The following is a 14,288-nucleotide window of genomic DNA, read 5'->3' as shown; positions in this document are numbered from 1 at the left end:
TGCTTACGGTCACGCGTCTCAGTCGGCAAATGGAATTGCGCATCGGGACAACTCTTTCGTGGGCTTTTTCTTCATAGCCATCCTGTGCACGGAGTAGTGGTGGCACGAAAACTGAACAAGAAGAGTCGCTCTTTCAAACGAGACCAAGATGGCTGCGATCGGAAACTTGGAACACCAACTGCACATCATGGAAAAAGGCCCTTTTTCTGCGCATTTATCAGTAAAAATACAGCTCGCCGGCATGATACAAAGCGCCATTATGACTAGATCAATGGTCCATGAGGCATGAAAATTTCTGAGATGATGCATTAGACACTGTAGAATCCAAAATAATGTTTTCAAACGGGTGACTTTTCTGCAATTTTCGGTCTCTAAGACTTGTGTCCCTCCTTAACTGTATAAGAAACCTGAATTTAGTGACATCCAAAATATGATGGCTATCTTTATGTTTTGGAATGTTTGTTCCTCTAAACACTGTGTATATTTTTCCAGAGTTCAGCAAAACAAATTTGTTCCCTAGCATCAATTTATTGATTCCCACACATGATGCATGCATGTAAATAGAGGCAACGAACGAAACAACAGAAAAACGCCTGAGAGTGAATTCGTCATTCGCATGCATCCTTTGCTTGCGTGCCTTTGTTGCCAGCAGGTGATAAAGAACAGCATCAGTTGAGTGGAGGGCGGAATATACTGATTTGCCATCTCTTGCGATAGTACAGGAACCATGTTAGGTGCATACCAATTGTGCTTCTGATTTCACTCATGCTTTCAAATGTGCCAGTCGCAACAGGAAAACATCAAGTGGTCAAAGAGAGGAAAGGGGTTGTCTCAATGTCATTTCACTATGTTATTGCGAATGGATGCAGCAGACTTTTGTTAATTTGATTACAACTAATTTGATTTTTCCATTAATATGATCCCTACCGAAGGTCCCAGCTGGCACCCATGCATTTCTATGAGCTGAAACATTTATTTAGAACCTGAAATTGGCCCTTGCCAGTTGCTTTAATGCTCTAATGTCATTTCAACGTTTTTTCATTTCTGATTTGAACCCATAGAAAGCGCGTGCAAGTTTGATTCTAATGTGTTAGAATTAGTCAAATAATGCCAAATAAACCAGAAGGTTGGGCAGTATTTTTCTGCCTCTTGTTCAGTTCTGCCTGCTGGATAATTTGATCAGCTTCATCGGGCCTGTCAGAGTCGAATTAATGGAAGTCCACTTGTTTCGAAGAATGTTACTATGGCTTCGAGGCTCATTAAATTATTTTCAAGAAGCAAAATGGCTACCTAGCATTGGTGCGGCACGATGATGATGATAGCACGTGTACATGTGGCACCATGTAACAGCAGCCACTAGCAGCAGACACAGTCTGGACGGAAGCTTTCTTCTCCAGGCCATCTGCTATACCACGTTCCATTGTTTTTTATGCAGTAAATGATTGATCGAGTTTGTGGGATTTTGTTCACAAATGCTTACTGACAAGATGCTAACCACCAGGATTGTTCCAGAAACCGGGGACAAAAGCTTTACTGCTGAAACAAATGAATTAATAAAGGGAAAATCAGACATCCACCAGTTCATAGCAGTTGCTACAAAGGAAACCCGTACGGGTTCCTCACACCCATACGAAACCCATACGCTTCCGCAGAACTATTACGTGAAACAAATGAACCATAATATACTGAAATTTTGGCATGTCGTCAAGTTTTTCTATGCCATTATGACATCACAAATTGAGATCTGACTTTACATGTAGTTCCTTACACTGTTGTCACCAATAAAGACTGTTGCAAGATCTTTATGAGAGCAGTGTGAAAGTATGGAGGAGGAACAAAAACAATGCACTGTCAACGTGAAAAGTTTACTGGTCCCCAGGATCTTAGAAGGCTAAATAATTTTGCAGACTCGAAACGCAGCCTGGTGTTTGGATTTCCAGACTGTGCTAGTACAGTGGAACCCCAGTTATACGTCACCCGGTTTTGCGACGACCTAGGTTTTGCAATTTATTAGCGCCATCCCTGTGAAGTCCTTAAGAAGCAATGCATTAAAAACCTCAGATATCCGACGCAATTTTATGCCTGACCCGCGTTTTCGATGACCCACGCGAAGCGCAGAACTGAGCGGAGGACGAAAGTGCCGCGAGCCTCTTTCCTCGTACCACCTCTCCTTCACGTGTGGTGCGCTTGATCCTGACTGGTTCGACTCCTGCACAGCTTTCTTCTCTGCCTCGTCTCATTGTTCGTTTCTCTTTCCTCCGCAGCAGCCGCCCACTGTGCTGAAATAGCGCCTTTTCTTCTCCACAATCACTTTCTCCCTCTATTCTCGCTGGCATTGCCTCTCATTGCACTGGAGGAGCGTTTCTCTCCTTCCAAGTTCCCATGCTTACAGCAGCAGATCGCCAACAAGGTTGTGCATAGAGGCCTTTGCACGTGTTCTTCGTCGTGATAGTAGCGAACAGCATTCAGTAAAGAAGTTTTGGGTTGTTTCGAGCAACGGGGATGCATGATGTCCCGAAAGCAAACGGTTCTGTCGCTCGACGATAAGCTGACTATCATTGACGAGGCGGAAAAACTGCATGGAGCTGCACGCTCGAGGCCAATGCAGCCTTTGCTGCCACCGATTTTAGAGATCAAACCACAGCTCGACTTTTGCAGAGTGCATTGAGGCCGATGACAATGCTGCTATCTGCGGTAAAGCGAGGTGTCGCCGGATGACGTCATTGAGGAGGTCCACCGACTGAGATCATACGAGGACGACGATGGAACAGTTTCCTGCCTGTGCCCACCACGTTCACTGATGTGCTATGACACATAGACGGCATCCCGAGCTTCATCTGTTCGCGCGCTGCCGCAAAGGACCTCCTTTTGGACGTTGCCCAACTCGAGCGAAAGCTCCTGCTTCTTGGATCGAAGAAGGGGCGAAAGAAACTTACCGATTTTTTTTATTAAAGGGCCCCTCACGAGGCCCCACAGCAAATTTTCGTTATCTGCTGGAAGTTGTTACGTGTCCTCTAGGGAGGGTTCTGCCGCAAGAATTTTTCAAATCGGCTCATTAATAGCCAAGATAGAAATATTGCAGTGCCGCAGACCAATGATTTCAGAAGGCGAGCTCCACTGCATAGCGAGACACTCTCTCCACTCGCCCCGTCTAGCCTCCACAAGCGAAATTCCTTCCTTGCGTTCTCCCATACTGGACCTCGAGGATCGCATACGTCACGGGCCCCGCCTTCATTTTTTTTTTCTTTGCTTTTTTTTCGGCACAGGGCACTTTTGCTGACGGCGTTGTACGCGAGCTGTTGTGATGTCTTGTTTCGCGTAACGCACGATTTTGCTCGCTGTGCACAAGGACACATGACTAGTGGTATAATTCAGTGCTACACAAATACTGAGGCAGAACGAGCGGATCGCAGAGCATGACCACGCGCTGAAACACGGTAAAAAATGGCATAGTTTCGGTACCTGCGCACGTGACTGCACGACCATGGGAACAAGCGGACGAAGCGGAAGTAATTTCTCTTTCTTCGGTGCGAAGCAAAGCAAGAAACACGCAGACATCCCGTTTGTGTGTTTTATTATTTCTCTAAACTTCAATTTGTAAATTCAAGCAACAGATCACAGGAATAACAGATGTTGCCTTGAATAATTCTTGAAGTCGTGTGTTACCACGAGCGACGTCACTGCGGATACGACTACGTAGGCGCAGGGGCACGACTACGTCACCGTCCGGCTTGGAGCGTGGTCACAGCGAGAGAAAGGGAAAAAGGTGTTCGGATTGAAATTTCAGACATTTCCGCGGTGTGTACTGATGTAATTCTTTGTAAACACTATCGTTAGCGCGCATTGTATTCTCTGCGCTTGCTACCTCAGGACAGCCCTGGTGAGGGACCTTTAAGTGTGGAGAACCTTTGAGCACACAGTGTGCCACGATTCAGGCTGGCTGGGGGGAATTGCAGCAGTGAGTTGCGGTGCAAGGTTTGTTTTAATAAAGCATGATTGGTCCTGTACTGCAGTATTCTCTTCGCAATTTCTTTTTGGGTGATTTGGGTTTTCAAGCCCTGGAGAGTACTCGTTTCTAGTTTACACTGTAGTTTGGCGTAAATCTGTCGCATGGAACCGTGTTTTTATAGGCATAAGTTTTGTTGTTCGGGTTTTATGATGCTTCTTTTGTGGTCCCGAGAAAGTTGTATAATCGTGGTTCTACTGTATATATGGAAACAACAAAACCTTGTACAATTTTACGGGCTACGATTCTCAAACTTGTCAGAATTTCAACATCTTGTCAGATCCCAAAGTCTGTAAATTTCTGCCATCAATTGTACAAATAATCAGTGCAACAGTGCTTTACGTGTATACATTGTCTTCGCTCGTTCTGGCCGTGTGTCTTCAATAATGTTAGCAGTGCACATGCCTGAGTAGACTTTGAGGCCCGTTTTGTGCCGTGCGTGTTCAGGGTGGTGGGGGCACGCCGCCCGGCCCTCCGTCGTCGACCAAGGACCCCAAGTTCTGGCGCAGCCTGGACACTAGCGAGGGCGGGGGCCGTCCCCTGTTCCGCACCCAGCGCAGCAGCTCTATGCCGACACCTCGGTCACAAAAGGGGCCGCCCGGCACAGCCGAAGGGGACGCTGCCTTGGCACCGCCGCGTTCGTCCCGCGTGTCTGTCTCGAATGAGGACAACGTCCTGCTTGACCCCGATGTGCTCACGGACTTCCCCACTCAGGCCCTGGTGCTGACTGTCCTCGTGAGTGGTCCTCATGCTTGTTCGGAATGATTTACTGGTTACAATAGCATTTAGGGAGCCCGTCATGTCAGTCGCATTGAGAGTCAGGTTGAAAAGCTGTGTAGGTTCAGTTTGATGACTCGACTGACAAAGAGGCAAGAGAACAGGTTATAATGCGCACTGAATGGTTGGTGCAAACTGTGACGTAGTTCAGTGAGAAGATGACATGGTGCTGATGTTGCAGTAGCAGAGTGGGGACAGAGTGCATGCGTAAGCATTGCTAACCTTGATTCCCGCAGCACATAGAATCTGCATGATTTCACTGTAGGTGGACTCCTTCGTGCTATGAAACCTACTCCTTTTCACTGCACTGAATCACTCTCATCAATTGCACACTTGCACTTATCATCATTGTGAGGCTGGCTTTCCCTCGTAGCGGAGTAGCGTGGTGGTCGAGCACATCACATTTTGCCACTGTAAATCGTAGCTGAAAAAAGAATTGGCACGTTTGGCATTGAATGGTTCTGAATATAATGGGAGGCTCCTTCTCTGGCTTTTATGCCTGGGAAGCGGCTTGTGCTCTATTTGTGCGCATAAAGTATACATATTAGCTGTAACGGCCATATTCTGCCTGCATTGCCTTATGGGGAATGGAACTTGGATCCCAACAAAGAAACTTGAACGGAAGCTCGAGACTGTGCAACGAGCGATGGAGATGAAAATGGAAGGCATAGTAAAGAAGTAGAATATCGGCAGTGTCGATTGGGGATAAAGTGTGAGCAGATGATGCTAGTTGAGGTTAAGAAGTGCAGTTAGGAAGGTCGCTTAATGCTTAGAGAGAGAGAGAGAAAGAAAGGCAAAGGAAAGATAAGGAGGTTAATCAGAGATTATCTCTGCATGGCTACCCTGAACAGGGAGAGGGGCAAATGGACTTAGGTAGCTCAAATAACCAATGGCGTATCCAAGGGGCACTAAAGTGAAGCACTGAACCAGTTCAGACTGATGAAGTAGTCTTTCAGAGTTCTACTTTCGTTATTTTAGCAGTAAGAGGTTGATCATTTAAGAGAAAATGGAGGTTAAAGTTTCATTGTCTTATTTCACGTTGAAATACCAGTGCTGGTACAGTTAAACCTCGACATAATGAAATTCTTGGTATAACGAAGTGTTTAACTTTTCATAACCTCTTGTTCATAGAACAGCCTGTCTTTAGAACCTCAATATAACAAAGTGCGTATGTATGTGGTTTCAATATAACGAAATTTCGCTCCCGCCGCAAAGGAATGCCGAGACAATAAATGGAAACTTCTGCGCACGCAAATGGTCAAATGATTGAATTACAAGCGGCTGCTTGCAAATGCGCCTCTCAAATCGTGTGCAGCACGACAAGAGCGATCGACCGCCAAAGTCTTCATGTTCCGTATAAAGTCCAAGTGCGATAAGATCATATTGTGCCCCGCGCACTTTGTGCTTTAGGTGCGAGTGAAAGTGTGCGAGGCTCAGACAAGAAAGAGGGTGGCTTCATGAGTGCCACCTCCCTGCGCAAGCAGAGGGGAAAGAGAAAGGGAGGGGAGCGAGGTCTTGGTAACGCAATCAAGCGTGTGTGAGGGGACGGGGGGGAGGGGGGTGAGGTGTAATAAGTTGGCGCTCGTCGCGATTTCTGGCACGTGTCTCGGCTGTGGCTGCGCATAGCTGTAAATCCAGCTGAGCGCACACAGCTGTGCACCCTGCTTTAGAGGCAATCTGCAGCTGGTGCAAAGAGTGGGCATGCCGAGACGGCGTGGCATCATGTTAGCTGTCTTCCCGCACATTTAATGTTGGAGCTTGCGTAATCTAGAGTTTCGGTGACCCGTTGGAGCGAGAGGCAGACAAAGCATTCACTCTCTGCTGTCGGCGCTTTTCATTATAGCGTCGTCCCAGTGTGGGCAACGCCATCAGCTGTGGTGGCGCAGGACATGTAAAAGCGTTGCTGGCTTCGCTTAATTCATACTGCCGATTTGAAGATACTATCGACATGGCATGAATCCATATCATTCGTCACTGACTCCCAAATTCATCAGAATAAATTTTTTTCTCATTCAAATTTGCTTTTTTCTACTGCCCGATAATTTGGAAAATTTTCCAGCCCCTTTTAGTGAAAGAAAAACCGATTGGCAACTGTACTTGTTTGCATATAAGGTCGAATTTCAATGCAAACAAATTTCTATATAACGAAGCAAATTGCCGATTTTACCTACTTTGTTATAGCGAGGTTTGACTTTGCCTCAGAGTGAATTCACAGATTTCAATTCTTTTTCTTTTTGCCTGTTGTTGCTGCATAATGTTTTTAAAGTATGACTATTTCTGTCCTTGGCCCATTTAGAATAGAACGTATTCCCTCCTTACCGATGGAATACATTCTATTCTTTAACTAGGCCCATGCAGATAGTCGAAACAATGACATCACGACAAACTGGTGTGGGGACGTCAAAGCAACTTTGCCGCCAGCCGACTTTTGTTGTTGCATCCAATCTGGTTTGCAACCATTTTTTTCATGGTAAGAGTGGCTTTGTTTGGCATTGCAGAAAGCTAATCTGCTGATACAACTAAAATTAGTTTTCTCTTTAGTGCCCTTTAAAAAACTAAGAGGACGGGTGCCAAGGGAAAGGGCGGGCAGTCAAAGATGGCAGAGAGCTAGATATGGTGACGAGTGTATGAGCCGAGTGATTTGCGGATTTGGTTCAAGCAGCACAGGGGTTATTTGAGGTCTCTGGAAGGCAGTTCTCCCTCGGTGGGCTTAATTATGATGATGATGATGATGATGACATGTGATATAGTAAAAGCTTTGGCTCCTTTGACATTGCAGGCGACCCTTGTGCGTTTTGCGACGGATGAAAACGAGACGCGCATCCTGTATGAGTACTTGGCCGAGGCCTCTGTGGTCTTCCCCAAAGTGTTCCCCGTCATGTGAGTATACTGCAGCGCCTTGCAAGCAAAGCAAACAGTGCGCAGTGCTTACACTTATTTTGCCATGGCTACCTCCGCATAGGTGGACAAGGTACATGAGCTCAGAGAAACTGAAAGTGGCGCAAAATGTACCTGGATTACTAGCATCATCATATGTCGCCTTGAAGAAGACAAGTCCACTTGTCGATACGTTGGCTCCTGCTTTCACCTTGCTCTCGTTTTGCTCATCGTCTTAGCATCACTGTGTACCGTGAACATCAATTGAGATAAAAAGAAGTCAAGTACAATCAGGAGACATCATTGCATTTGCAGGTTTGCTTGTATTTGTAACATTTGCTTCATACAGGCTCCAAAATATGCATTCAGGACTGCACCATGCCGGCAAGCCAGCTACAGAGTGCGTGCTCATTGCTTGCACTACAAGTGTTCCAATCTCCTTTAATAAAGTGAATAGCTTTGTTGATGCCGTGAGCTATTCTTCGCTTACATTGACAATCATAGTCAATGGTTTCTGCACAACTAGTCTTTTTTCCTGCTTACATTTCAGTTTATGCTGATGGTATGTTTAGAGAATGCTTGCCACGAAAGGCGCACTTTCATAGCCTGTAAGAGTTGTTTACAAGCACAGCAGAACCTTTTTCATAAGTCTAGAAAAAGATGTAAGATGTGTACTAACTAGGAAAACATATCAGTCTGAAGTCACTAAAAGTATGGCAAGCTCAACATCAAGATTGCAGCACAAGACGCTGACGGGCTCTAGTCTGGCGGGGCCTGAGCGGCCAGAGACGGCCGTTGTTGTGTGTGCAGCTTTGGCACGCTTTCGTTCGTGCTCCTCCAATTCGTCCTGGGCCAGCAGCTTCCTTGGGCAGAGCATTTTGGTGGAAAGCTTTGATGTGCCTACCCTGTGAGAATCATTGCAGCACGAGCTCGTGGGGCAGGAGTGACCCAAGATGTGCATTGTCGTTTTAAGACGGCGATGGGAAATCGAAACAAAATTGATCTGGCGGGCCACAGCGGAATACGATGCCACGATGCTGCCAGAGCAAACCATGGTGCTCGCTTCACACCGCTTGCAGCAGGGAACAGTGGCACGTGTGGGAGTTGCCGTGTATTACCGTATTTACTTGCATAATGATCGCACTTTTTTGTCAGAAAAAATTGACGCAAATTCAGGGCTGTGATCATTACGCAAGTTAAATTTCCCGCGAAAAGAGAAAAAAAAATGTTTTCGTCCCGTGTTTGCTGCGGGATGCGGGTACGGGACACCAAAACAAAAATGGCGGCCGGCGGAGCAAGCTGAATGCGCCGAACGCGATTTTTTTTTTCTTCTAATGAGTACATTACGGGCATTGAAACAGTTTCTTCCGCATCAGTAACGAATAATATCATTAGTATCGGCAAGTTTGCAGCAATAACGTAGCCATGTCCACTTTGAGAGGACAGAAACAGATGAGCGCGCTTAGCTGCCAGTGACATAGAAACGCATGGCCGGCGTGCTGCGGAAACTGCGGCATCTGTCTTCACTACTGTCCTAATACGCATGTTTCCGCTAAGCGTGGGCGAATATCTTAGCTGTGTTACAAGCATCGGCGTATGAGTAGGGTACACTTTTAGCGTATCAGTGTAAACGTGGCTACTATCATTGCTGCGTGCGATTTGTTGCGTGCCGACGAGTGCAGATGAAATGAATCGTAAGGCGCCTTTTTTGTTTTTGTTGACCACAACCATTATAAAGCCTACCCATAATAAAGGCAAGTTTGGTTGTACCTCTTTCTGTCATGGAAGTGCGGAAAGTGATGAAAGTAATGAAATTAGGCATCTACTTAAGAATGTTTGGTGCGTACAGACTGCTTGGCTTGTCTTGAAGAGTCGCTCGTGTAGCATTCTACAGATGGTAAGCGCGATCATTATTACCTAGACTTGGCGCACGACATATCGCTGCTGCGAGTTCGGGGTGTGATCATTACACGGGATATTTTAAAAGTTTAATTTCGACGACAGAATTCAGGGGTGCGATCATTACGCGGGTGCGATCATTATGCGAGTAAATGCGGTACAAACATGTCATGCTTTCTACACCACATACACTGTGAAACAGAGAGGTGAAGGTGCGTATTGCATTGGGTTGGCAGCAGCAGCTCTAGATGCGACATTCGACTACCCAGAAGGAGATTTGCTGGTAGCGGAATAGGAAACCGAGTGCATGGTGTCATTTTCACATGACACGGGTGAGCGAGTACTGTGGGGAAGCTGCCATAAGGGTCACGTACTGTTCTCGATCGCGCATGCCTCGCACCTTTCTTGTTTACATGTGATCTAGCGGCCAAATAACATATCGTACGACCACAGCTTGGTGACATACTGAACGTTGGTGCTAAAAGATAGTGTTTTCCAGAAACGTATTGACCGGTAACAAGTAAGTATAACTGTATTGGGTGACTTTTTACATTCTTTTTTGCCAATGTTGGCACCAGGAAATCGTACGAAATAATTAACTGTAAGACTAGACATATAAAAGTACAAAGGTGCATAGATACATTCATATACATACAGAAAAAATATATACTTCTCTATGATATATTGCTCACAAAATAATTCGTGATAAGGTCAAAACACAAAGCCTTAACCAATCCGTTCTTCCCGATCGATTATGGAAAGCAGAAGAGGGAGCAAACAGAGCGATGTAATTTAGATAAAAGGAGAAGATTAGTGACAATAGGCAACTAAGTGTTGCGTACCAAAGACAAGGGTTTTTGAGCGACAAGGATTTGTCGTGATCATTCAACAGCAAGAAAGCTGAAGAAAAATATGTATACATTCAGAAAAGAGAGTCACATGTTGTACGGTGCGGCCAGAGAATTCCTTTCGGAAATAGTCCACGGAAACAAGGAGAACTTGTCCTAGCATGGTGTTAGTGTATCATAGTGTTAGTGTAGAATAAGTGTTAGTGTATCAGGACGATGGTGTTGTGTATTCCTTGTGGAAAGAGGGCTTACATATAGTGAAGGGTCCAGAGCCAATTTGTGGTTAGATTATATAAAATATCTAGCCGGTATTTCTGCCTTCTTTGTTCAAGCGAAGGAATGTCGTTGGCCAACATGAACTCTGACGGCGAGTCTAAACTTACGAATTCGGAATGAATAAAACGAACAGACTTTCTCTGTATTCTCTTGAGTTTGTTAATATTGATTTAAGTTTAGGAATCCCATGTGACGCAAGCATATTCAAGCTTTGGCCAGATGTAGGTTAAGTAAGTCAATAATTTAACGTTTGAGGGGGCATTTCTAAGCTTGTGTTGCAGATACTGTAGTTACTCGATTGTAACGCGCACCTGTTTTCCATGAATAAAAAAAAAAAAGAAAAGAAATAAATGGCCTCGATTGTAACGTGCACCCATTTGCCGTGACCTAAAAAAAGAAAAGTCCTCTACAGTACCGCGTGCTTCATTCTTTCGTACAGAAATACAACTTTCCCTCATCTGAAAAAAAAAAAAAAAAATATTTACTCCCAATGCACAAAAGTTGGGATAGATAAAGTCGCAGTTTCGCCAGAAAGGCGAAGCATCGATTACGATAGCGAATTAGTAGACAGCTATACGAAAAGTAAGGATAGTAGTTTTATAGGCCGTATAAACTTTTAAACATTTGCTTACTAACTAAATTAACGAGCATGGCATCACGTCCACACTAGCAAACATGAACACGTCTCACTCAATGACCACGGAAACTCTTTAAACACTGGAGTGAGGAAGTGCGGTAGCAGGAGTGAAGGAATTGACCTTTGTGCAGCCTCTCGCTTCGACACAAACTAAGCGACGAGAACACAGCGTAGTGCGCCTATACGCGCCTCCATCGCAGATGCCTTACAAAATAGGGGCTGCGTGGCCGCCGTTGTAGAACGCCTCTCTTGTTTGCGCTAGTCCCGCGCGCTAGTTTCAGAAACTCCGAACGGCTGTGATGTGGCCTGATTTCCGTCTGTCTCCGCAGACGTGATCGCTTTCCTTTTAATTGCGGCATCGTGATGAACTCGGCATGTCTTTGCAGTCGGCACTTCCATGCTGATAGAGCAAACGCAGAAAATGGGATGATGGACGGTGCACTAACCTAAGCCAAAGGAAGCATTGCCTAAGCACACGTACTGCAGCACATGGAGGAAGCTACGGCAGCTAGGCTCGAAGCGTGTACAAGGCGGCCATTTTGAAATGTCGATGGCAATATGGTAATGCAGATTTAGGGTATTACTCGATTCTAATATGCACGCAATTTTGGGACCCCTTTTATCGAAAAAAAGTGCATGTTAGATTTGAGTAAATACAGAAAGTTAGCTCGCAGAAGGCAGAAGAAGATAAGTTGTCAATGTGAAGGTTCCATGAAAAATTGTTAGTGAATGTTACCCCAAGGTGCTTGTAACTCTCAATTTGCTTTGATAGAATAGATCCCATTTGATATGCGTACTCCAGGAGGTTCTTTTTATGCATTACGTGAAAAGACACTTTTATCTGTGTTTGCAGCCATGCTCAATTCATTGCGCCACAAAAATTTATTATTCAAGCTAGAGTTGAATTCCCTCTGATCTTCCGTGGAGTTAATAGTACGAAATACAACGCAGTCATCTGCAAACACTTGTATTTGTGTCCCAGGTTTGACGATTGTAACAATGTCATAAATATATAAAAGAAAGGACAATGGACCTAGGATATTGCTCTCGGGAACACCTGAAGCGACCGGTAGATATCCTGAGTTGTGATCATCTACTGATACATACTGTTGGCAATTATCCAGATAGTCTGTAATCCAAGTAATTATGATCTCTATGAGGTTAATGTTTCTTAATTTTATAATTAGTTTTTCGTGAATTACCTACTTTATCGAAAGCTTTACTGAAGTTCGAAAACACAGCATCAATTTGACCGTTAGCATCTAAAGCTTTGGCAATATAATCGATTACTATTACTAATTGCGTGACATTGGAACAGCCCTTTCTGAAGTCATGTTGAGCACTTGTTAGTATAGAGTTTTCTTCTAAGAATTCATTAATGCAAGTTGAGATTATGTGCTCGAAAATTTTGCAGCAAGACGATGTCAATGATATGGGGCAGTAATTTTCTAGCAATAATCGGTTCCCTTTCTTAAAGACCGGAACAACTCGAGCCATCTTCCAGTATTTAGTCACTTTTGCGCATAACAAAGACGGTATGAACAATATAACTAAAAACTTGACAACAGTTTTGGCATATCGCCTAAGGAACACATTCTGGACGTTGTCAGGACCAGGAGTTGTTTTGGTTTTTAAATTGAGTAACATAACAGTCCTAAAATCGGCCTTCACTGGATAAGTCAAACTTGAACAGTCGGCACCCACGTTCTTGATCCTTAGGTGACCCCTATAGCGACCCCTTTAGTGGCAGCAGCTGCCTCGGTGGAGCTTGGGGGACATGGAATGTGTTGAATACACGTCGTCTCCCTTCGAAAACACCTATTATCGGCTCGCCGTAGGAAGATTTTCAAGCAAGAGCCATAGCTCGCATTGTCTGATTACAGTATTTACCCGGTTCTAAAAGTAATATTTTTTTCCGGAAAATTGGGCCGAAAATTGCCTGCGCAGTGCTAATCAGACACAATACCAAAACCGCCTTGTTGGCGATCAGGTGCTTTACCGCATATCACATATGTATTGCGGCGAAGCTGACTTTAAGAAACTGGCCACCATTGTGCAACAGATATTACACCCTTGCCCATTTTTCGTGCTAGAAGTTTCATTTCATTTCATTTTATTTGGGCCCATTTACAAGCAAATTGAGGGGGCCAAGGTAAAAGCTGCTTATTGGCAGCTTGAGTGGTCCCTGGCCCCTCTTACATATTGGCAGACCGGTGGCAAAGAACACTTTCAGAAATGAAAAACAAACAACAGTGGGCTACATCAATTACAGTAATTACATTTCTTTCACTGTAAGTACACGTGATTTTACTGAACCATGGTGATTGAAATCGTAGTTTTCTCCAGACAGATGAGCTCCGATGGTGTCAAGGCATGGATGTCAATTCCGGATTCTAGATAAGAATTTAGTAGCCGTGGCAAGGTATTTGCGACAACTTGATGGCTGTAACTCGTTCTCGAAAAAGGTATGAGCCATTTTTCATGGCTGCGCGTCTCATATGTTGGTGTATTCTTTTTTAAGTTTGCTATATTTGCTATTAAGTTGCTTCTATCTTTTACCTGAAAGTAGTAAGTGCGTAGGAGAGTTTGTTTGTAGAGATGATGACTTTTTGTTATGTTGTACTTGGTGAAAAGACCTTCAGTGTGCAAGTGGTACAGCACATTTGCGATAGCGAGTATTGTCACGTGGTAGTGACGGTTAAGAAGGCAGCAAAACTGTGATTAACGAAACGAGTGTTTTATTGGGCGAACTTGTGCCCTCAAAAACAGGCTATGTACACTCAAAGAACAACGGTAGCGGCGAACACACCCGGCGATCGTCGAAAATCTGATCAGCGGTCGTCGAATGTTCCAGACTAATCGTTGGGACCCGCGTGCCTTCCACAAAGTTCTACACCATTCGCGTCAGGCGATGAAATCAGATAACACAAGGTTCGGCGACAACAGACAGCGGATAGAAGCATCGATA

General features: G+C 44.7%; 1 protein-coding gene across 1 annotated transcript in view; it reads left to right on the top strand.

The window, feature by feature from the left end:
- Nf1 (neurofibromin 1) overlaps positions 1-14,288 on the top strand; it is a 193,328-nt gene that overhangs the window by 167,682 nt on the left and 11,358 nt on the right. Inside the window, exons 46-47 of the mRNA XM_072287355.1 lie at positions 4,454-4,741; positions 7,563-7,663. Of these exons, the coding sequence (XP_072143456.1) occupies positions 4,454-4,741; positions 7,563-7,663 (389 nt within the window). The remainder of the gene's footprint in view (positions 1-4,453; positions 4,742-7,562; positions 7,664-14,288) is intronic.

Source organism: Dermacentor andersoni, chromosome 3 (genome assembly GCF_023375885.2).
Source record: "Dermacentor andersoni chromosome 3, qqDerAnde1_hic_scaffold, whole genome shotgun sequence".
Classification (NCBI taxonomy): domain Eukaryota; kingdom Metazoa; phylum Arthropoda; class Arachnida; order Ixodida; family Ixodidae; genus Dermacentor; species Dermacentor andersoni.
Note: the sequence above shows the minus strand (reverse complement) of the source record. Positions and strands in the feature narration are given on the sequence as shown.